We start from the raw sequence: 25,671 nt of genomic DNA, 5'->3' as shown, positions 1-25,671 counted from the left end.
AAGAGTTCGAGGCCAGGTCTACAAAGCAAGTTCCAGGACAGCCAGGGCTACACGGGGAAATCAGAAAAAAAAGGAAGGAAGGAAGGAAGGAAGGAAGAAAAGAAGAAAGGAAGAAATCCACAAAACTATAGTGATAGCTCTTAATAGTCACAAGTAAATTTGCTCATTGTAACACCTACTAAATGTCCACCAATATGCAGCAAATGTCATGTTCAAAGGGGTTAATGATATAATATATAAAGAACTGCAAAAAATAAACACAATAAAAAATAAAAGTAGCAACCAATAAAAGAGCCAATGATCTGAACTGATTAACTCTCAAAAGAGGAAATACATATGTCCTGTAGCCACTTATAAAATGTTCAGCATTCCTAGTCATCAGAGCAACTACAATAACTTTGAGATTCTATCTGACCTGAGTCAAAATGGCCACTATCAAGAAAAAAAAAAAAAAAAAAAAAAAAAGCCAACAAATGACAGGAAGGAAGGGGCAGGAGAACTGTTATCCACTGTGGGTGGAAGTGTAAACTAGCAAAGCCGCTATGGAATCAGCATGGCAGCTTCACCCAAAACTAAAAACAGGAGATGCATATGCCCACTCCTGAGTTATTTTCAAATGACTCCATATCCCGCCACAGAGACACTTGCACATCCATGGTTGTCACTATTCCTTTCACAGCAGCAAGGAAATGAATCAGCCTACATGCTTATCAATCAATGAAGAGGTAAGGAAAATGTGGTATTATTACCCAAAGAAATTTTATTCAGCAAAAAACAATAGAATTATGAAATTTACAGAGCTAGTTAGAACTAGAAAATACCATATTAAGCAAAGTAAGAGAGCCCCCCCCCCAAAAAAGACATACACCATATGGTCTCTTATAAATGTGATCCTAGCTTCTAGCTTCTAGCTGTGCACATCCATGTGCACGTGACACAAGCTAGTGACACCTGCGAAGAAGGAGCTTCAGTTGAGAAAATGTTTCCATTAGAGTGGTCCAGAGGAAGTCTGTGGGGCATTTTCTTGATTAACGACTGATGTGGTACAGCCTAGCCCACAGTGAGCGGTGTCATCCCTTGGCAAGTGGTCCTGCATTGTATAAGGAAGCTGGCTAAGCAAGGCTTGGGGAGAAAGCCAGTGAGCAATGGTCTTCCATGGTCTCTGCTTCAGTGCCTGCCTTGAGTTGCCTGCCATGGCTCCCTCCAATAATGGACTGTAACCAGTAAGCCAGAAAGCCTTTCTTTCCCATGTTGCTTTGGTCAGGGTTTCAAACAGCAATAGAAACCTAAGTAGGACACCAGGTGAGGCAAAGATGAATTACGGACAGAAAACTAAAGAGGGCAATGGAACTGGTGGGGGGAGGGGAAGGATACTTCTGAAGGGAGCTGAATGAGGGAAATGAGAACCAAATGAAAGAGGCTAGTCACGGGGTAAAATGTTAGAGTGGGAAGGAGCCAGGGGAGAGTCTACAAAACACAACATGTGTGTGTTTGTGTGTGGAGGGTGGGGGAGACGAAAACGCCTAATATTTTGGAAACTAGTTAAAAAAATACAGCCAAATACTGTATAATCTTAAATAGCATAGATCTACCTATGATGGGGAAGCTTCATAGAGATATGTTTATAAATTTCCAGAAGATTCCACTGTATAAACTAGGTTTGCTAATACACTAACCTAATATTCTGGTAGGCTGCGTAGCAATATGCCAGATGCAACTGCTCACAAGGATTGATACCACACACCTACAATAATCCTTAAGAAGCTGAGGCAGAGGGATGGTGAATCCAAGACTATCAAATCCTGTCTCAAAAAAGGTAAATAAACACAAACTAAAGAGAGGTTAAATTAAAAGAAAAAAACTATTTCTCTGGTATATAAAATATGTTTATTTGAGAAGATACCATTAGAATACCTGCCTATGAGCTAGGCATAGTGGTGCACGCCTGAAACACAGCATGCAGGAGGCAGAGGCAAGCAAACTCTGTGAGTTCAAGGCCAGCCTGGTCCACAAAGTGAATCCAGGACAGCAGAGCTACACAGATAGATAAATGCTGTCTCGAAAACTCAAAAATGAATGAAAGAGAAGAATGCTTGTCTATGAATCTATAAATTCTGGGATCAGAGATCCTGTCTACTGGATCCCATTTTATACCAAAGGTTCTTTCGGTGCCTGTCAAAATCAAGTGCTAAAGAATATTTCTTAAATGAGATACAGCTTTTTAGAAACAATCAGAAACTAAAAACATTATTTGACTTGACTGAACTATGCACACATTACACATAATTAACTTACAACAGAATTACTTTTTAAAAAAATGATCTATTTTGATTTATGTGCATTCCTCGTGTCCACAGAGGCCAGAGAAATAGGGCTGGTATATTTAACTGGAGTTCTAGGCAGTTCTGAGTGGCCAACGAGCACTAGGAATTGAACCTGAGTCCTCTGCAAGAAAGACACTGCTTTCAACCTGAGCTTTCTCTCCAGACCCCAATAGTTGTAAAAAGCAAACTATGTTTTAAAAACTATCATGTAATAACTTACTGATGTGCCTATTATCATCTACTCTTGATGTTTAAGGAGTTTTCATGAATAGTCACAAAATTTAAACTGTGGCTATGAGACACCAGTTAATTATAAAGAAATTTATTTGCATTTACAACCTGCGATGCTTTGCTTAAAATCAACCCAGGAGGTAAAAATTAAAAGCAAGCTAATTTTCTTGTTGTGTGCTGGAGCATCTTCCGGGTATATCCCAAGGAGTGAAATATCTGGGTCTTGAGGAAGCCCTATTCCCAGTTTTCTGAGATAGCACCAGATAGATTTCCAAAGTGGCTGTACTAGTTTGCATTCCCACCAGCAATGAAGGAGTGTTCCTCTCTCCCCACATCCTCGCCAGCATGTGGTGTCACTTGAATTTTTGATCTTAGCCATTCTGATGGGTGTAAGATGGAATTTCAGAGTTGTTTTGATTTGCATTTCCCTGATGACTAAGGAGGTTGAGCAGTTCTTTAAGTGTTTCTCAGCCATTTGATATTCCTCTGTTGAGAATTCTCTGTTTAGTTCCAAGCCCCATTTCTCAATTGGGTTATTTGGTTTGGTGGTGTTTAGTTTCTTGAGTTCTTTATATATTTTGGATATTAGACCTTTGCCAGATGTGGGGTTGGTGAAGATCTTTTCCCAGTCTGTAGGCTGTCGCTTTGTTCTCTTGACAGTGTCTCCTGCCTTACAGAAGCATCTCAGCCTCATGAGATCCTATTTATTAATGGTTGACATTAAGGCCTGGGCCATTGGTGTTCTGTTCAGGAAGTTGTCTCCTGTGCCAATATGTTCCAGGCTCTTCCCCACTTTTTCCTCTAAGTGATTTAGTGTCTCTGGTTTTATGTTGAGGTCTTTAATCCACTTGGATTGGAGTTTTGTGCAAGGTGACAAATATGGGTCCAGTTGCATTGTTTTACACATAGACCTCCAGTTAGACCAGCACCATTTGTTGAAGATGCTATCCTTTTTCCATTGAATGGATTTGGCTTCTTTGTCAAAAATCAAGTGACCATATGTGTGTGGATTCATATCTGGGTCTTCGATTCAATTCCACTGATCAACCAGCCTGTTGCTGTGCCAGTACCATGCTGTTTTAATTACTATTGCTTTATAGTACAGTTTGAGATCAGGTATGGAGATTCCTCCGGAGCACCTTTTATTGTACAAGATTGTTTTAGCTATTCTGGGTTTTTTGTTTTTCCATATGAAGTTCAGAACTGAACTTTCAATGTCTTTAAAAAATTGTGTAGGTATTTTGATAGGGATTGCATTGAATCTGTAGATTGCTTTTGGTAGGATGGCCATTTTTACTATGTTAATTCTCCCGATCAATGAGCAGGGAAGATCATTCCATCTTCTCATGTCATCTTCAATCTCTTTCTTCAGAGTTTTGAAATGTTTTTCAAACAAGTCCTTCACTTGCTTAGTTAGAGTAACTCCTATATATTTTACATTGCTTGTGGCTAATGTGAAGGGTGTGGTTTTCCTAATTTCTTCCTCTGCAAGCTTGTCATTTGTGTATAGGAAGGCTACAGACTTTATTGAGTTAATTTTGTATCCAGCCAATTTGCTAAAGGTGTTTATCAGCTGTAGGAGTTCTATGTTCATAGCAGCCTTATTCATAATAGCCAGAACATGAAAACAGCCTAAGTGTCCCTCAGTAGAAGAATGGATAAAGAAACTGTGGTACATATACACTATGGAATACTACTCAGCTATTAAAAACAAGGAATCCCCGAAATTTGTGGATAAAGGGATGAGCTAGAAATGATCATAATGAGTGAGTTAACCCAGAAGCAGAATGATTCAAATGGTATATACTCACTTATATCTGCATACTAGCCCAAGGGGCATGGAAAGCCTTCACTTACCAGGAAACTGGGACAGAGGGGAGGACATCCTATTGGGACTCTAAATGAGAGAAGCATGGGAGAATAGCAAAGTAGAAGGATCCAGAGGGTCCTAGAAACCTACAAGTAGAATATTATGATAGGCAGATTTGGGCCCAGGAGTCCCGTTCAAACTAAGGCACCAGCCAAGGACAATACAGGTGGTAAACTTTAAGCCCCTTTCCAGATCTAGCCAACGGTCAGAACATTCTCCACAGTTGAGTGGAGAGTGGGATATGACTTTCTCACGTAGTCTGGTGCCTCACATTTGACCATGTCCCCTGGAGGGGGAGACCTGGTGGCACTCAGAGGAAGGACAGCAGGTTGCCAAGAAGAGACTTGATACCCTATAAGCATATACAGGGGGAGGTATATGCTTCCACCTCAGGGGGAGGGGAATAATGGGAAGATGCGGGGAGGAGGGAAGAATGGGAGGATACAAGGGATGGGATAAACATTGAGATGTAACAAGAATAAATTAATAAAAAAAATTAAAAACAAAACAAAACAAAGCAAATCCCAGCTGGGCATGGAAAAAAATTAATAAAAGTAAAAGCAAGCTAATTAAATAATATACGCCAGTAAGAGTCTGGGAAGTGTCCATGGGTTTTTGTTTTTGTTTTTGTTTTGTTTTTTTGTACCATACTTCCGTTTAGTCAAAAGATATATTTTACATTCTGAGACAATCTATAATATGAAGTATAAAATATAAATTTACTTTAGACTATTTTAAAAGCATATTCTGTTTGTAACAATGTAATTGCCTAATTTTGAGTAATTTTGGGGCAACACAAAGCTGAAAGCAACCAAAGTTCTTGTGTCAGAATAGACCAACAATAATGGATGGTTTAACTTCATTCTGTGTGCACAATTTGCTGATTCATGATTCATGGATAAATTTGAAGCCTGGGCACAATTTTAAAATATTGTGCTAGGCTAATTAAAGCTTTTTACGAAGGAAAACTGGTCTCCATGGTGACATGTATGGTGAATGGGAGTAAGGTATGGAAAAGCCTCAGAGAACCATGACAAGATCATAGCAGGTTCAGAGCCACATTCATGATTCTCCCTAACGTGAGGTAGCTATCCTAGTGAAGGTTAAGTGCTCTACAGAAACCAGAGCCAAAGCCATATTGGTACGTGGAACTCAACTGAACACCTGGGTTCAAAGATACAAACACAGCGCCATCTCCCATTTCCATATTCAGATTTTATCTAGCTTGCGCTTGTGCAGGAGTTGTATATGCTGTTGAGTTCGTATGTGCTACAAGACACACCCATTGATGCAGTAGTAGAGTGGATATTATGAAGTAGCCAGCTACTTCCTGAATAGATTTAAGGCCTGCTCAGCAAAGTGCAACTTATACCTAGAACAGTTATTGGAGTCCCCAAACCTCTGGCTAGACAGGCCATAGGTCCTAGGGGGAAAACCTGCGACTATTATTCTGCTAAACAAACAGTATTAAGTCAACTCCTGATGGCTTATCAATACACCCATAGATTAGTGCATCTCTCATGAGGATCAGAAAAGCTTCTTTTTGTAGTAGATGGCAAGTAACACAGAGACTTGTCAAGAATTATAGGATGGAAGACCAAAAAATGCTCATCCCTCAATGGGACATCTATATCACAACTCCTTCTCCCAAGGCTCCGGGATTTCTGGGGAAGAGGAAGCTGAAACACTGAGAGAGTCAGGAGTCATGGACAACTATAAAGAAACAGTGTTTTCTACACACAACGGACCAGTCGCATGACCTTTAGCTGAGAGCTATCAACAACCGATCGCTGCTGGCAAAGAGAAAGTCAGTTTTAAGGGTGGGACTCTGCGATAGGTTCCTCACACTTCTGTAGTTAGTCACATGCCCAAGAATACATGGGCAGTATACACTGGACTTGGTGGTATTTTTTAAAAGGGAGACAGAGAATAGGCTAAGAAAGGAATGAGTAGATATAGGAACAAGGCGGGGGGAGGAATGAATATGATTAAAATACCTTGTACAAAAGTCTCTCAAGGGACTAACACAAAATCTTTCTGAAGGAAGATATGGCATTGGAGGGGCGTAGATGAAGAAACAGTCAGGGGAGTGAGATGGGGTAGTGGTGGATGGACAAGACCAACACACATTGTATAAATGTACAGAACTATCAAAGAACATAAAAAATGTTCAAGTAAGATCGTCTATTCTTCAAGAATACTACTGTTTATTATTTTCAGAATTAGGGTTATATTTATTTGGAACTTTACAACAAATATAGCTCATTATACCTAAAGTCTTGGTTTACAGGATAGTTTTTAAGAGTATATACTAGAGCTGAAATGCTAGCCACTGAATTTGGAGACTGTGAATATTACTATTTCCTTTAACCATTTTTAGTGAAATGAAATAAATTATGTCTGAAATGTTCATTAAGAAACTTAGGAGTTGGCACTCTACAGGCTCTGAGCTGTTAATAGCCTCCTACTCAGTGAGATAAAGCTTTACCCTCAATAGAACCTAAAGTAATGAGTTTTAAATAGGATGCAATTACAGGCACATCTTTTAGGTCCTCCTTACGGTTGGTTCAGATCCAACTCTTTCTAGAGGCTGTAAGAGTTTCCAACGTGAAAGCCCTGCCAAATCAGGCTCAGAAATCCACCAGCACCCAGCTGCTGGCCTGAAATACATTTGCACTTCAATGTTTGGTATTCTGAAGCCACTACCCTGAAATTGGTCAGTATGTGTACTTGCCCACTCCTACGGCATTGCTTTCAACTCTTGTGTCTACACTGGGCTCTCCTGTAGATCCAACACTGCTTTTCAGGCCCAGGCTACATAAAAGGCAGTGGCTTAGCTTAGTTACTTTCTTGCCCTGTGTGTCTAGTAAAATGTGTGTGCCTCAAATTTATTGAATTTAGGAATCTTAGATTGGTGGCAACTGAGTTGAAACATATTTAATTTCCTGGGTAATGAACAGGAAAAATTTCATGAACAAGAATGTGATATTTATTGGCATTGGTATATTTTCCCTTGGACAAAGAATTTTTGAGAACTGGGTAAAATACTATTTTCAGTATTTAAATCTATATGAACTTTTCTGCTGCCTTGGTACCTATATGTAATCTACAAACTTACATCCATCCCTTGAATTATCCCTTCATGTATGTTTCTATAATTCCTGAAAACACTTAATACTTTGCTTTGCCTCAGTGGTTACACACGCACACACGCACACACGCACACACTCAAATGCCTTGGATAGTTCTTCATGGCAAACGCCGGTGTGGTAGGAACACCGAAGACACTGGTTCTGTATTTCTTTTTGCCAACATTTCCATTCATTTGTGGTTTTAGTTTCTGTGGAACTCTTAATGTTTTATTCAACAAATCCCCTAGTCCTTCCTTACATGGCTTCTAATGTGATTATCAAAGGCGCTCATCACATGAAAACACGCAGGGAGTCAGTGGAATAGGAACTTCTGTGTTGAGGTGCTCTTACTGCACAACTGAGCAGGGTCCATGGCAACAGCTGGTCAACCTGACCGTGCCCCCTTGGAATCACACCTCTATCTCGCTGCTCTCCTACAGCTGAGCAAGGATGAGCGGGATCATGTGGTGGGCACTGTGAACACGGGCTATGGGTGAATCCTCCTGTGCATTCTGTAGATGCTTCTCCACCTTTTGTCACTGAAGCTATAAAACTGTCCCTGAAACCCAGATATGGCAGTTACTTCAACCACTGAGAAATGACTGCAAACATAAATGGTCCCGTTGGTAAAAAAAAAAAAAAAAAAACAAAACATCTTTTCTGGAAAAAAGAGGGAGGGAGCTCACTAGAGTTTTTCTGATGGTGCTAATGGAATTTCTTAAAACAAGAGTCCAGGCTAGCTTTCTACATGCACAACAATGGATGCAGTCATCTTCTGCACCTGGCCTACAGAGTGGAAAAACAAAAACCTGACATGTTTTTATATCTATGTAAGACTCTGCCCCCTGGCTGAAAAGAGAAATCGTTTGGTACCTTTCCTGTTCACATTTGAATGTTTGAAGAACCCTCTGACCAAGTATTAGTTTGACAAGGTGGAAAATAAACCCACCACCACCCATCTGATAGCTGAACTTACTCTCTTCAGCTTGGCAGCAGCCTCTCCAGAACGAATTGCGGTGAGCAAGCTCTGCCTGACAGTCTCTGGGTCAGGGCTTGGGAGTGTTAAAGAACTCTGTCTCTTAAGGGGGAGTCCTGGGCCATCAGCTGGAGGAGTCAGCATCTGAGAGCTCCGTTCATTCTGTACAGAGTTATTTTGCTAAAAAAAAAAAAAAAAAAAAAAGCAAGGTATTTTTATGAATCACAAAGAAGAAAGGCCCATCTTTTTTATTCATTCATTTTATATCTCAATAGTTAGTCCATCCCTTGTATCCTCCCATTCCTCCCTCTTCCCTGCTTTCCCCCTACTCCCCTCCCCTATGACTGTGACTGAGGGGGACCTCCTCCCCCTGTATATGCTCATAGGGTGTCAAGTCTCTTCTTGGTAGCCTGCTATCCTTCCTCTGAATGCCGCCAGGCCTCCCCATCCAGGGGACATGGTCAAATATTTTTTTAAATGTTTTTATTATTAATTTCTCTTTAGAAACCATCGTCTGCCATGCTAATGACATTGGCACAGCTGTGTGTCTTCATGCTATACTTAGCTACTGACTCTGCTGGTAGAGACCAGCTGGGAGAACAAGGATGTCTCTTCCTTTCCCAGCTTAGGAAACTGCAGAAGAAAAGTGCATGCTTTTATGCTTCATGCATAAAGTGGAAACTTTGTTGTGTGCAAATTTAAGAAGCTAATATTGCCAACACATGAAACCGGCTACCAGAGTCAAAAATCAGGATCAAAAAAAAAATCCCACAAACTGCAAAATAACCCATTTTCATGGTTCTAACATGTTCAGGCAATGTACAAGGTTGACAGTTTCATACTTTTGAATCCAGTATGTGATTTAACAAGGGAATATTAATGTGTCTACTACACTGAACTGCCTGAGTTTTTCTGTTTATTTCTATAAACTGCAAGAACTATGAGCTGACCAGGTTTCCTTGAGTTCTCCCATAAGACTAAAAATAAATGGTAAGAACTTCCAACTTAAATAATCAGAAATGTAATTAATGCTCCTAAGAACAAATATTTAGTGACTGATTTAACTGAAAAGTGTTATATCAGGCCCTCTTAAAAATGTCTTTTACAAACTGTCAAATACATATCTTTACTTTTTAGATGAATTAATTTGGGCTGAGGCTGTGACTCAAAACTGTATCTAAATTAAGCTTCTATTATTTAGGAATGGCGACCCATTTCAGGGAAAATGCAGGCTCTTCCCCTAAGAATTCATCTCTGCATCCCACATTAGCTCTTGATGCTTGATTAAGCTAATAAACATAAATGTCAAATGTGTGAGGGAATAGTCTTCAAGATAAACACTGCCTTAATAATATAAAAAATGTTTCCTTGGCAGCAGGGTCACCGTTCTCTTAGTCTAGGAATGTTTAAAGAAGTTGTATAAAATGTTCCTGGAACTGTCACACAAATGGGAAAGTATTCTTTAAACATAACCAGAGTAAAATACACAAAGTAGTTTTTTAAAGATTGCCTGTGGATTACCATAAATCACACGGTGAACTTCAGCATCTCCTTTGAGTATTTTATGTGAATCCAGAAAGCAAGCTGCTTAGATGACAATTCTGGTCAATAGGACTTTTTCTAAATTGCTATAGTGGGATGGTATTTTGTCTACATGTATATAATGGGTATTAACAAGATGGATAATTAGGAAAACAACATTTTACAGCTACTTTAACTTTAAATTAAGTTATATGTGAGATGCTTAGTAATCTGAGATTGAATGCATGAATTGGGAAGTATACAACTAAGACACATTTAGCCCCTTCAGTCTTTTATACCATTTATTTCAAATAATTAAAATGATTCATTTGGCTATTATAGAGTGCTATAAAAGTAGAGGAGAAACTAAAGTAAACCACTATATCCAGAACCATTAAAAAAAAAAAAAAACTAGCAAAGTACAGGAAAATAGTTACTACTCTACACTCTGCAGTTATACAAGTGTTTGAATAAAGAAACTTCAAAATATTTGCTAATGATAGTTACATAACAGTGACATTGTAACAATATCTTAGTTATGTGAACTATACTCTCAGAGTGAAAAATTCAGGTGCTTAAGTATAACCAGTCTTTTCCCAAAGATATTAATTCAGAGTCAAGCAAGACACAAACATACCAGTGTATCCGTATAAACTTTAACAGAGTTATATTGGAATCTGATTATTTACATTAGAAAAGTTAAGGCTTACTGTATCAACGTCATCATGTTGGGGAACCACCGCAGACTTGTCCACTGTACGTGTCTTTTTGTCCCCGGTGTCAGCTGGAGGCAGGGCAGAGGAGCCCTCACTGGATGACTCTGGCCGTGCCTTACTGAAGGACTGGGACCTTTTCACCACAGCAAGGGCGAAGGGTGACGGGGAAGAAGTGGAGTAGGGTCGTGGGGCCCCAAATGTTTTCAAGGTCTTCAGGTTTAATGATGCTCCCTGACTACTAGGAAGGGCCACAGGCTTGGGAGCTACAGGAGGAAGAGATGGCTCAGTGGGAAGAGCCACAGGCTTCGGAGCTACGGGAGGAAGAGCCACAGGCTTGGGAGCTACGGGAGGAGGAGATGTCTCAACAGGAAGAGCCACAGGCTTGGGAGATATAGGAGGAGGAGATGTCTCAACAGGAAGAGCCACAGGCTTGGGAGATACAGGAGGAGGAGATGTCTCAGCAGGCTTCTGTGTGATGATGTCATCATCAGCTTTTGAAATATTGGGCAGCGGAGCAAAGTGTGTCCTTTCACTCAAGGGAGAAAGACCCTGTTCTGGAGGAAGCTGTGGGTCCCTCTGCACCTCTTTGACTGTCGGTTCTTTGGGGGTAGGCCCGGGGGCCACGTGGACACTCTTAGCAGCTGCAGAGGTCACATAGTGGCCTGACGCTCTCTTCTGCATTTGCAGAAAGAATGAACTTGGTTTGGCCTGGGGATTTGAAGCCCGGGATCTAAATTTTGACTCCAAAATATTGTTTATATCTTCCAAATTCGGTGCAAAAGGAATGGTGCCAGTGTCCGTGGTCATTCTGGGAGGTTTGGGAGGGTGCATCTCGGTACCAACAGGTAAGCTCACAGTCCTGTGTAGATGACGCTCTGTTCCTATGCTTGGCTTTGGCTTAAGGTCAAGCAGAGGCTCCCGTGAGCCTTTAGAAGTAACAAGGGCTTCTGTGTGCATGGGAGTTTCTTTCATAGTCTCAAGGGTGTGCCTCGGCCCTGCAGCGTGCATCTTTTGATCTTCTTTGTTCCCCACGGTTTCAGATTCCCAGTCTCTCACCACTTCCAGGGATTTCGGAGGCACTATTTTGTAAGTGGTCATTCCAATTTTAGGTATGTACTCTCTTGTAATCTCATTTGAAGGTTTTGGCTTGGGGTTGTAGTCCTGCCTATAAAGTGGGAAAGTCTTTAGGTAAGAAGCAGTTGGATTCTTATCACGTCCATCCACAGGAGGCAAAGGGGCATCATTCCCATATGTACAAGCTGGCTCCTTCACGGGGAGCCCATCTGGCACATGTGTTGGGGTGCACCGACTCTGGAATTCTCTCGAGGCATTTATGGAATCTTGGAGACTTTCAGAGAAATGCCGAGTTGATCTGTTGCTATTTGAAGTCTGCACAGACCCATCAACCCTGAGGTCAGACGAATTACGGTCTTCGTGATTCCCATCAGAGCTGCTGCAGGCCAGGGTGGCCTGAATTGCTGCATCCTGCGTTTTTGTCTTTTCTATACCTAGTTGATTGAATCTTTGATCTGGTACTAATGATGCTGTTAGGTGATTTTCCCTTGAACTTTTAACATTATCTGTTCTACACGCAGGAAAGCCTGAAACTGTATCAGCTTCCATGTCCTTGGCTTTCTCTGGGGCTTCGTCCTCTGTGGTGGTTTCTGTTTTCCTCAGTTTGTTCTTCAGATAATCCGTATTTGTGGCACAGACCATGACTTCATTTTGAACTATTGAGAGAAAAAAAAAAATACTGTCATGCATATATTTTAAAATGGAGAAGAATCCAATTTTTCAATGTGTTTCACCTATCTATAGCAGGATTGAATCCGAGTGCTTACAAACCATTTCCAGCTTCTTAATTATACAAAGGCAAAACACTGCGCACGAGAACAGTCTAGGCTGCTTCCAAGAGGAAAATAATTAAGTTTAAAAATAATGTTTATATATTCTCATAGGGTATCAAGTCTCTTCTTGGCTACTTGCTGTCCTTCCTCTGAGTGCCACCAGTTCTCCCCCTCCAGGGGACATGGTCAAATGTGAGGCACCAGAGTATGTGAGAAAGTCGTATCACACTCTCCACTCAACTGTGGAGAATATTCTGACCATTGGCTAGATCTGGGAAGGGGTTTAAAGTTTACCTCCTGTATTGTCCTTGGCTGGTGCCTTAGTTTGAGCGGGACCCCTGGGCCCAAATCTGCCTATCATATTGTTCTACTTGTAGATTTCTAGGACCCTCTGGATCCTTTTATTTTGCTGTTCTCCCATGCGTCTCTCATTTAGAGTCCCAATAGGATGCCTTCCCCTCTGTCCCAGTTTCCTGGTAAGTGATCCCCCTCAGGAACAGTCATAGGGGAGGGGAATAATGGGAAAATGGGGGGGGGGAGGAATGGGAGGATACAAGGGATGGGATAAACATTGAGATGTAACAAGAATAAATTAATAAAAAAATAAAAATAAATAAAAAAGAAAAAAAAGAAAAAAAGAAAAAAGTGCTGAATAATGAACCTCAAAAAAAAAAAAAAAAAAAATAATGTTTATAGATCCCTGATAAGCAAGTCTAATTCATCAGTGTTGAAACTCAGAATTTTAGGTCCTCTCATGTTCCGTGAGTTGCCGTATTAATCACTCACTAGTTCTCATCAACACTTCACAGTTATTCCAAAAGACTATCAAGAAGATAGCCTATACCCTGATATGAATGAGCTCTCCACCCTCAGCCCTATACAATGATGATGCGCACCCAGTGTAAATGAGCAGCTGTATCACGTCCAAGGAACGCCAATAGAGGGAGAAGGCAGCCACTGCATTATCTTTCTTTTCTCCCACTAGTCAAAACTAACACTGATTTCTACGATGGGACAAAATGACGGCTTAGAGAAGTGCATATGGTGAAAGCAAAACAGAATGACGTATCTTAAGGATCATAGAAATTTATTTTTAAAATCACCTGTAAGTTGATAAGGGTCACTACAAAGTACGGGTAGACCACAGAAAATATTACTGAGCTATTCTTGTAACTAGTGTAAGCATTAACCTGGTGTCAAAATCTTACTGATGTGATGATTAAATTAGCAAAAGGAGTGACCGGTTGACTTTTAGAAAGTTTCACTAGTTGTTGTTGTTGTTTTCTTTTCCTATTTATTTTTTATTATTTAATTAATTTATTCAGATTACAACTCAATTGTTATCCCATCACTTATATCCTCCCATTCCTCCCTCCCTCCTGCTTTCACCCTATTCCTCTCCCCTAGGTCTATGACTGAGGGGGACCTCCTCCCCCACTATATGGTCATAGGCTATCAAGTCTCATCTTGGTAGCCTGATTATTCTTTCCTTGAGTGCCACCAGGGCTCCCCACCAAGGGGAGGTGATCAAATATGGGGTACCAGAGTAGTAAAAATCAAACTCCTACTCTGATCTAGTCAATGGACAGGACAGTCTTCACAGTTATGTGGAGAGCAGGGACTAAATCTGACATGAACTTTGAAAGTTTCACTATTTAACCAGGGCTGGTGCCTCACCCTTCCGAGTACTGTGGTTACAGCTGTGCTTCCTCATGCCAAGTTCAAGGACAAGCTCTAAGACTGAGGTCTACATGAGTGGTAGAGGCCTGTCCTCTGTGTGCAAAGCCCTGTATACAAGCCCTAGCACTTCAAAATAAATAAGTAAATTAACTTCCAAATGAAATAGCTCTAAAATCAGGATTTTCAATAGCAATGCCATTGCCTTTAACAGTGTATGTAACAAATATGAGAACCAAGCAGAGTTTTAGAACATTTTAATGCTCTAAGTGGAAAAAACGAATCATATATAAACACAGTCACATTAGCTATAAAACTCTGCAGTACATACGGCGTAATCACACACTACCAATACCACCAACAATAGTATTGGCGCTATCCATTTCCTTCCCAAATATGAATTCCATACCCCTGCATTTCTATTCTATGAATATTAGAATTTTCATTTAACATAAACTGGACCATAAGAATTTATAGGCTTTCCTCTCAGTGCCTTAAGATGTATTGTCATCTGCTCCTAGAATTGTCTACTGAGCATTATTCTATTCTGAAACTCAATCCTACGTAGATACGTTTGTTTGGTTGGTTGGTTGGTTTGGTTTGGGTTTTGTTTGTTTGTTTGGTTGGTTGGTTTTGGGTTTTTTCAAGACCAGGTTTCTCTCTGTGTAGCTTTGGCTGCCCTGGACTTACTTTGTAGACCAGACTGGCCTCGAACTCACAGCTATCTGCCTGCCTCTGCCTCCTGAGTGCTGGGATTAAAGGCATGTGCCACTATGCCCGGCTCTATGTAGATATGTTAAGTGTGTCTTGGTATTCTGTTGTGTGCTATAAAGCCTTCCCAGGAAGTCATGGATTCCGTGCCCTGACCCAACACTGTGTGACGAGGCTAGAAAGTTGGGAATACTAAAGTACCTGGCTTGCAGTAGCCAAGTCAAAAAGTTACCACAGGTGAAGGGTATGGACAGAAACTGAGGGGCTGCAGTGGATGGAAACAGTTCGCTACACAAGGACAGCATGACCCTGCTGCCAACTGGCAGAACTGAAACCATTACATCATGAGCAAAAGAAGAAACTGCCTTAATTTGGGCCTCAGAATGGGGAAATAGTAGCAAACGACGTTGCATAATTAGACGGCTTGAAAATCAGGAGGCAAAGTTTCATACAAAGTGTGGCAATTTGAGTATGAAATCAAAACCCGCTCTGGGGATCTGAGAGGAACTCAGGTCACAGATGGATGCACAGAGGACCCAACTTTCAGATCTGACTTAAGACAGACATAAAAGGCAGTGAGCGTATCACGAGGAGCAGACATGATGGCTTAGAAGACCACTGTGGAATTATACTATCTGTATTCAAACCTTAGGCCCACCATCACTAGTTGTGAGACAGTTTACTCACCTGTGAAGTGAACTAAAGCAACAGCTCCCACAAATACTCACAAATGACAGGTATTAAATGAGTCAGTATATTAAAAAATTTAATTCAATCTGTCTTACGGATAGTACTTGGTTCATCATAGCCTACGGCAGTATTGGCCATTAGTGTTTATAACACTCACCGTTCTCTTGGTCTGGGGCCAATATCTTCAAGTCTTTTATACTGTCAGGTACCATGTCTTCATTGCTTCTCTCACATACAACAGGATTATGTGGCCCTCTGTAAGACATGGCATTGTGTGTGATATGTGGAGGCTATTGAAACACACCACAAAAAAAAAAAAAAAAAAAAAAAACAGGCAATAATTTTTTTTCAAAGACAGATGAGCTGAAATAATCACCCTTTTCTCTCAATTATTAGAAATTTGACAGCGAAGATAAACGTAACAAGTAATGCTGCTATGAAACATTAGCTTCCGGGCACAGGTTCTATTGCAAAGAAAGATATAAGAAGCATGGTAAAATGGACACTCTTACAAAGCAATGTCTTTACTTAGTTATTAGGAGCTGTTTTTCTTTTAAAGAGAAAAAGGGATGAAAGTGACCATTTTAGTCTTGCATTTGACAAAATCAACTACATAAACCAGGATGTGATTTGACCTCACTGGCTTTTTTTCTTCTGGGGACAGAAGAATTTAATTTGGGGACAATCCCATGCAAATTAGGTAAACCACTGATGAAGAAAGCTTATTCTGTTTGTTTTGCTTTCATCTTTATTCACAGTATTGCATTTCAAACACGGCACTTGTGGACTTGAGGCACTTTCAAAATTTCCGCATCAGATGGACAGTGCTTCCTGCATCTCAGACCTGACTGTAAATAATGCTGATGGCTTAATTTACTTCTAAGTTACAGAGTGGGTTCACAGTCCAGGTAGTGGAAAGCCTCAAATGCATTCCGTATAAAGTGAAAACTCAATGATGTACATACAAAATATATGAACAAACAGAATCTTTTGGCTTTGACTCATACAAATTAACCATGTGTGCTGATTACCTGACATGGGGATACTGCAACTCTTGACCTGGGTTTCATGGGGATATAATTACATGCAGCTTGATTGACGCTTTCTTAGTAAACATTTTACAAGGGTAGTAAGAGAGATAGACCTAAACAAAATGGCCAACTACAGCCAAGTTTAAAGTTGCATCTCAGAGACAGCTCAGAGGTTAAGAGCAGGCCGCTTTTCCGAAGGTCCTAAGTTCAATCCCAGCAACCACATGGTGGCTGACAACCATCTATAATGAGGTCCGGTGCCCTCTTCTAGTGTACAGGTGTACATGCAGGCAGAGCACTATATACATAATAATAAATAAAATTTAAAAAGGAAAAGTTGCCTCTTGGAACAGCAGCATTAACCAAAGGGGCCACTACCACCACATACAGCACAGAAACTTACTGTCCCTCTGTCTTTCCATCTTCCTGAGTTTTTCCCTTGGAGCTTGGAGAGGCCTCCCCATCACTGATGCCAAGGGCTGAGTCAGGATCATTCTCCACTGCATTTGTCATATCAGGGGATACAGAAGCAATGTCAGGCGACTTCACAGAAATACTTTCAGCCTGGTCCTTAGATGCTTCACCCAGTTCTTCCTTTTCATCTATCTCCTCAAGACTGTAATCGGAGCTTACACCAGCTACAAAGACAAGCAGATACAATCCTAAATATTAACCTGCCCTCTTCCTAAGGAATCTAGCAAGGAGGAGGGTTATAAAACTAGTTACCTAGACTCTTAAAATGTGGTTCCAAATTAATAGTAAGATGAAGTTCTAAGAGTGAGTGGTCAAACGCACATGTAAGCAGATCACCTCACACTCCTATCATTCTAGAACCATGTTCTATCACTCTGGGCTTTGCTCATGAAAGGTTAACCTTATAAACTTCACGTACTATAATTTCATTTAGGAATGAACACCTTTGATTAGGTAACTTTATGGTCAAGTAATAATATGATTAAACAAATTAGCAACTTAAAATTCAAATTAATAGTACATGAGGTTTTTGAACTGTCTACTGGTAGGTCTGTAACTATCTCAGTAGATGCCAACACTGGCTGCAATTGAGGATTCCTGAGTCTCCTTTGGAAATATTGATGCTCACACATTCTGATACTAAATTAGAATCCTGTAGTATGTAAAGAGTCTTTAAGTGTTTCCAATGTGCCACCTACACTAAGAGCCACTTGTCTAACTGCTTAATGTAATCGTTTAAATAAACAAGAGTAAAGATTAACCAGTGCAAATTCATTTTTATTCTCACTCATGTTTTTCTTTCCTTAGATGTAATGCTAACCCTATGACTTTATGCATGCTGGGCAAACACTTTACTACTGAGCTAGGTTCACAGCCATTTTATAATATTTTTCCAGGAAATTTCCCAGCTTGGCCTTTAGTGTGCTCTGCAGTTCAGGTAGGCTTAGACTTGCAATCCTCCTGTCTCAACTTCCTGAGTATGTGAAATTACAATCTGGAGATAGCAAGCTCAGCTCCAGTTACTGTTGCTTTGGTTTTTTGCTCATTTAATTTCCTTTTTTCCTTTCTTGTTAAGGTAGGTCTTATAGTGTTTCCAAGGCTGTCCTTCAATTCTTGTAACCCTTAATGCTACATAGTCACAAGCCACCATGCCTAGCAAAAGCAACTTCCTTTGACACTTTTTCATATACGCCAGGAAGTATAGCATGCATACAAAAAGATAGCCACACTAACATTTCTTTCTGTTAGCTTAATTTAAACAGAAGTACATCACACTCATGTTTTAAAAGGACCTCCCCTCTATTACTATCTTTAAGTCTCCCATACTGATGTGTGTGTGTGTGTGTGTGTGTGTGTGTGTGTGTGTAGTTCTTTTCAACAGTGTTAGATATTTCATTCTACAACAATTTATTTTTATCATTATTTCTTACTACCAACAACCAATGGCAGTAGGAGAGAGGGAGAGAGGGGGTGGGGAGAGGGAGGGAGAGGAGAGAGAGGAGGGAGGGAGAGGGACAGAGGCACTAATGGTTAGTATTGTTGATGATTCCTTCATAAAACTTTGGTTACTCAGAAAAAAAAAGTTATGGATTTTGAATTCAAATAAATTTGAAACACATGAAGATGAATGCAACTAACATTTCAGAGGATGTTCTTGTGTGCTGTCTTTGACTTATGAAGCTATTAAACTTAACATTTAAATATGTCTTTTCAGATACCTTATGTTTTACCTGGTGACCACCAAAACAGAACACTGCTTGACAGATACTATGCCTCTGGTAAAATACAATTCCATTAAATCAACCCTAAACACACTTCTCTTTCTGGGCAGCATTCTATTGTGATGCATGGATGGGTTATGACTTAATTATCTATTTTACAGTTTACAAACATTTGGGATCTTCCCCTTTGGAGGCAGTTACCGTGAAGGAATCTATAACACTGTGGGCTTTGTGTGTACTCAGGCTTTCATTTTTCTTGGAAAAAAAAATACATGAGCAAGGCTTCTTGAATAGTGTATGAAATGAGTATGTATATTTCCTTTTAAAATACCCTGCCAAGGGCTAGGCTATAGCACAATGAGAGATCTCCCCTTCACAGCAAGAGCTGATGCTCAGGGAACTGTTTGCCAGAGTCTTCCAACCATTGTGCGTTCTCACAAGGGACATGTGACAGTACACTAAATTTAGGGTGTGAGGCTGAAATGATTAAGTGGGTTTTTTTTTTTTTTTTGAGTCATTAAAAATGATTAAATTTATTAAGAAATTCAATCATTATGTAATTATAATATTATGCTATCTTATAACAAAAGAATTCTACTTTTGAAAGAGGAAAAGCATCTCAGAAAAATGTTGGAGAAAATAAGCCACACAGAGCTAGCAGAGGGGTAGAGTCCAGTGAAGAGTATGTGTAAATGTTTTCTTATATACTCGTTGAGAATAACAAAGTTTAAGCAGCCCTCCAGAACAGCAGAAAGCCAAACACAAGCGGAAGTGACGCTCCCCCCCCGAGCCACTACATGGCTCCTCTCCCACTTCGCCCCCACTTCTTTAGATGGTTCAGGAGAACAGCACATTTCAAACCTGACTAAGACTGCAAGAGAAAGGGGGAAATGCTTTGTTTCCTTATAAAATGCTTTTCAGGGTATACTAAGCAATCTGATCTACACTGGATGGCATATACCAAAGCCCCAGCCAGTAAGAGCCCGAGCACCTACATGTCAAGGAAGCTACAGCTGCCTCTGGAGTTCCAGGGCCCTCAGAGAGGGAGATTTCATCTGCTGGGGTGGGCACAGTACACCGCTCCTGGCTTAGGAACCCGGGGCCAGGAGAGCCCTCTGCCAAAGAAGGAGAGTCTGTAGAAATGGCACTTAGACAAGAGAGTTAAAACAAAGCAAGCAGACATCCAGACACAGTGAGAAACCAGTGCTGCTAGCTCACATTTACCCACTGAAGAGCCCTGAAAGGTAAAGCAAGAAAGATATGGGATAAGGCTTGAGTAGTATGCCCATCTTTCTGAAACTTTAAAGCCTTCTAGTTCATATATATTTTATGTTGCCAACATTATCTGATAAATTCCCTGTGTGGAAAGAGATGGTGCTGTAAAGACTGTTCTAAGGGGGGGGGGGAAGCATTACTATTTATGTAACTGCAATGTTTTAAATCATAAACAGGAGAATTCTTTTACAACTTAAAAGCCTACATTTCTAAGTACCACATTAAGAGTCAAGAGTCAAGGTCAGCTGCTCCTAAACTTGTCCAGTGTGGGTACTTGTACCTAGCAACATCCACACTGACAAATTATCTCCATGCGAATGGACCAAGAGTACAACATTTTTATACTTTTTCCTTCTTAATGCAGGTGGGCCTCGGCCTCACAAAGTGCTGAAATTATGGGTGTGCACCAAATACACATATTTATTCTTACAAAAGCTACTAAGTAGTTATTACTGAAATATTAAAAATGGCTCAAACTGGTGATCTTTCTTTAAACATCAGTTACTTGGGAGAATTCACAACGTGAGCTATGCTGTGCAAAAAATTTGCATGTGAACAAAATTCAGTGTACAAAGTAGAACACATGAATGCTGAATTCATACCTGAAGAAGCTGCCCAAAGAGACTGTGCTTAAGATTAAGTCTCTGAAACACAGCAAGGAATCTTCCCACTGGGGTGGGTCACTTCCTAGGAGGCCCTTAACTATGCACTAGATAGTGTGTAAGGAAAATCAGGAGTCCAAACAGAAAAGGCACTTGGGGTCCAACTGCAGAACTGAATTGTGAGGTCTGCCAGTTTCTTCTGCTATTGTAATCCTGAGGGGAGGGGGGAGGAAGGGTTTGCCTCACAGTACAAATGTGCAGAAAGGAGGCCAAAGAATGCAAATCTCTTGGTATGAAGAGCATTCTGATGAGATTCATTTCTCAACTGTCACGACATTTCTCTCCTTCACGATTTCAGTGTCAGTTGACAGGGTCATACCTGGGCTGGGCATGCCCTCAGGAGAGCTGGCTTTCAAAACGCTGTCTGGAGCAATCCCATCTTCCAAAGGTAGGGCTGAAAGACGCAAGGCAACTGATAAAATGTCACACTCCAATGAGAAATAACTCTGGTGGGATTTTCTTTTACTTAAAGCAAGAAAGATGAGTCTAAACTTACTAGGTCATTTTACCATCCAGTTGTGATGTGCCTAAGTTCTCCCTCCCTCCCCATTCCTATGAAGTCAATCATGGAACAGCACTTTCTTTCTGAATAAATCTGCACACTGTTGTCCTGCCCATTACAATAATAAAGCTGTATAATTGTGTCATTTTTTGTTGCAGATTTTTTAGAAGTCTTCAAATGAGAATAATCAGATTATTTTAAAAATCTAGTGTCATTAGTTTTATATGTGTGTATATGTATGTATGCATGAATGCATTTGCATATGAATGTGTGTAGTAAGTATATACTATATCTCCAAAGCATGCCTTAAATCCCAGCCTTCAGGCAGAGTCAGACAGATCTCTCTGAGTCTGAGGCCAGCCAAGGCTATATAGTGAAAGCCTGTCTAAAGCTTTTTTTTTTTTTAACGCATTTTATAGCTCATATAATGCTAACTGTATTAAAACACAAACCAAAATCAATATACTGTTCACAGAAAAATACCATTATCAGCTTCAGGGCCGTTCTCATCATTCTGATGCAGGGGTGCTTTCGAAGGTGGGGCAGGAGCTTTCCGCTTTGTTCTTTTGAGAGATGAAGTTCCTACTGATGTGCTACTGAGCTGCAGTGACCCTGTCCTCACCATGACCCCTTCCGAGGAACTCTGTAGGAAACAGAATGGCCAGTAAATTCTACAGTTAGAAATCAGCTAGAAACCTCAGGATGGTGCTGACCTTCATAGCAAACTTATCAAAAAGCAAAACCGACCACAGGCATTCTTCAAAAATACTTATGGAGCATCTGCCATGTAAAGATGGTAGACGACGAGCCGGCGTGGTGGCGCATGTCTTTAATCCCAGCACTCAGGCGGCAGAGGCAAGTATATTGCTGTTGAGTTTGAGGCCAGCCTGGTCTACAAAGAGAGTCCAGGACAGCCAAGGATAACACATTGAAACCCAGTCTCAAAAAACCCAAAAGGAAAAAAAAAAAAAAAAAAGATGGTAGAAGAGAAGATAGAGATATGTAAAGAAGCAAACAAACAAAAGTGTCCCTTGTAAGAGATGTAGCCTAGGATGGAGGTGACACACAAATAACGAACTAACAGTGTACAAGACTTTGGAGTGACACGATTAAAAGCTACCTTTTGATGAAAACTCAGGAGGAACTTTTGGGTGCACAGGACAGTGTAAAGGGGGCTAGAAGATGGGTCAAAGGGCAGTGGCTGCTCCACAGTGTGAAGTACTGAGTTTGGATCCCTGGTACCAACTTAAACCCACACATGCAGTCGTCCCCCTTCTGGAAACCCAGTGAATATGAGGGTCAGGAGTGGAAACAGGTGGATCACGGTGCACCTGGGCAGCCAGTCAAACCAACTGGTAAGCACAAGGTTCAGTGGGAGACCCTGTATCAAAACAATTAAGGTGGAACACAGAAGAGAGGTACCTAACACTAACCATGGCCTCCCCGCATACATGAATAGGGGACATGCATGCACACAGAAAGGGTGGAGGGGAGTGGGAGAAACACACACACACACACACACACACACACACACACAAGATGAAAAACGAAGGAAAGGCAGCCTTATATGGAAGGCTGACTTAGGGTACCAAGATGGCTCAATGGGTAAAGGCTCTTACTGGCTTGATCGGTCCTGGGACCTCTATGACGGAAGGAGAAACTACATTTTCCAAAGTTGTCTTCTGACCTCCTCATAAACAATGTGACACACATTATGTGTGAAACAGGCAGTCTTCACGCACGTGCGTGCGCATACATACACACACCACAATGTAAAAGCAAATTTAAAAAGCTGCCTGAATCTATGATTTCTGGCATGAAGTTATAAGTGAAAACATGTAAAAAATCTACATGTGACATGGAAATGAAAGGAGAATGGGAAAAAGACACAAGGAATGGTGAAGGGGACAGAGAACTATGGGATGGGGGAGGAAAATAAACTATAATACACTTTATTCAAGAATTTCATAATTTTATCAAACACCTTGTATGCTGATCAAGAATAAAATACTGAAAATCACAAAAATATTTCATTGGAGTTCTATAAATATAAATAACATATACACGTGTGTATATATACACATACATGACACATTTCCCTCCAGCTTTCCTTATGCCCTCCTTCCCATTCTCCTTACCATTTCCATGTTACATATAGATTTTCATGTGTAGGTGTGTGTGTGTGTGTGTGTTATGTGTATGTATGTGCATGCATATGTGTGTGCCTGTCCCACACATCCATGTGTATTACACTGCACATGTGGAGGTCAGACGGCAACTTGCAACGTATGATAGATCATATATACATATACAATTCTAAGTGATAACATGGCTCCAAGATCTCTCTAATCATCTCCTTTTCCAAGGATGGTTGGCTCACATTAGCTACCCAGTCCTTGCCACACTGTCTCCCTACTGTCCCTACCTTAGGGTCGTTAACTTTGCTGTTCTCTGGGCTAGAACTCCTGTGATAACACAGTATCACCTACCTCATTCTCTGCTGGTTATTTCTTACAAAGCACCTTCTGGAGAAATCCTTCCTCTCCCAATAGCCCCCACCTGCTTCCCAGCTTGTGTCTTTAGACCAGCACGTCGTGGTTTTTGAGTATACCACAGGGATGGATTAGTTGTTTGATGTTGGTTCCCCCACCCCTCACCCAACAGACTAAAAGGGCACAGACTGGCCCCCACCATTCTGCCCAGTGCTGTATTTCAACAGCAATGTCTGGCTTATAGGAGTTTTATAATTACTGTAAGAAGCTGAGGGGAATTTGAACTACGAATGTATGTATATCTTGGGAGTCAATCTAATCTTAAAAGAAAATTAAGTACATTAAAGGGTAGAAATTTTCTTTCTACTTTTTGTTTTGTTTTTGAGAGTTTCTCTGTATACCCATCACTGTCCTGGAACTTGCTCTGTAGACCATGCTGGTCTCGAACTCAGAGATTCCCCTGCCTCTGCCTCTCATATACTGTGATTAAAGGTGTGTTTCACTGCTGCCCAGCTTCAGATGAAGGTTTCAATCCTTGTACCTTGCTATCAATCGAGAAAAATTTACTACTTCATAATTTTTTAACGTTTTTCCAAAGGAGCCTCCCAACCCCAGGCAAAGAAAAAAAATGTGTGATTTAGCATCTGCATCAAGTTCTAAAGAATACATCTCATGGGACACAAGCCCTGAGACCGACAGCAGCAGGCACTCAACTAAACAAATCTCTCTACCCACTCACTCCCTTAACAAAGGAGGAAGGCAGCATGGCTCCAACATGGCCTCAGATAACACTTGGTAAAACACCTCCAGCCAAACCTAAACTAGCCCTTACCAGATACTGCTGTTCCTCTCCTTCTTCTGGAACTCTCCACACCTCTCCATAACCACATAAGGAAGAAGCTACAACATGTGCCCAAGCCCGCCTATGGATTCAGGGTCACTAACGTAAATTCTGATTAAATATTGCAGCCAGATCCCTTGGGAGGGCATGCAAGGGCACCCTTAATGGATTTATAAAATAATTCAAGGGCCTTCCGTGACAAACAGCGGAGAATGAACCCCGGTAGTATTTAAATATAATTTTCAATGGAATATGAAGTTAAAGAGGCTTTCTCCTGATGACTCTGTTTTCTGAAACTTTCATTCATTATCTTCTGAAAATAACAAATTTTTCCTTATGCCAGTCAAGGGGAGGCTTGGCAGGCAGTGCTTGCCATGCTGGCCAGGGGCTAGAATCTGCAACAAGTCACCAGGCTATTGAAGGCACAACAAACCCTGTGTTCTTTGAATGTATGAACACTGTCATAAGAAAAAAAATTGAAACTATCATAGAAGATGATTATGAAAAACCTGCTTTGGGGACAGAGAGATGGCTCATCAGTTAAGAGCACGTGCTGCTCATGAAGAGGCATGGAATTTGGGTCCCAGCACCTACATCTGGTAGTGACTGCTATGTGTGTTATCTCAGATCCAGGGAATCCAATGCCCACTCCAGCCTCTATAGACACCTGTGTACATGTGTGGGCATGCACATGCACACACACACACTTAATAAAAAAACACTACTAGGACCATAATTGTATCTAGCAGTGATATCCATAGGTGCAAATTAAAGTATTTTAGCTGTACTCTTCCAAAATACTTCATGACTTAAACTGTGTCACATGACATTTGGAAGGAAAAATGAATTGGTAAAGAAAACAAATGAACATAGACAAATGATGAAAATTCACATGCGAGTTGATGCCGATGTACACCCTGTGTTATACAGGAAAAGGTAACCAATATAGGCACCATCAGGGAAGCCTCAAGTTCTAAAG

General features: G+C 40.7%; 1 protein-coding gene across 2 annotated transcripts in view; it reads right to left on the bottom strand.

Moving 5' to 3' along the window:
* Cobll1 (cordon-bleu WH2 repeat protein like 1) overlaps positions 1-25,671 on the bottom strand; it is a 155,541-nt gene that overhangs the window by 2,420 nt on the left and 127,450 nt on the right. The window contains exons 7-13 of one of the 2 annotated variants that reach the window (XM_051166870.1): positions 21,843-22,002; positions 21,177-21,251; positions 19,916-20,035; positions 17,129-17,363; positions 15,852-15,949; positions 10,764-12,499; positions 8,533-8,712 (exon numbers count right to left, since the gene is read on the bottom strand). In XM_051166870.1, the coding sequence (XP_051022827.1) occupies positions 8,533-8,712; positions 10,764-12,499; positions 15,852-15,949; positions 17,129-17,363; positions 19,916-20,035; positions 21,177-21,251; positions 21,843-22,002 (2,604 nt within the window). The remainder of the gene's footprint in view (positions 1-8,532; positions 8,713-10,763; positions 12,500-15,851; positions 15,950-17,128; positions 17,364-19,915; positions 20,036-21,176; positions 21,252-21,842; positions 22,003-25,671) is intronic. The other variant, XM_051166871.1, reaches the window with a different exon arrangement.

This window comes from Acomys russatus, chromosome 24 (assembly GCF_903995435.1).
Source record: "Acomys russatus chromosome 24, mAcoRus1.1, whole genome shotgun sequence".
Classification (NCBI taxonomy): Eukaryota; Metazoa; Chordata; class Mammalia; order Rodentia; family Muridae; genus Acomys; species Acomys russatus.
This window is presented reverse-complemented; position numbering and strand designations above follow the sequence as displayed.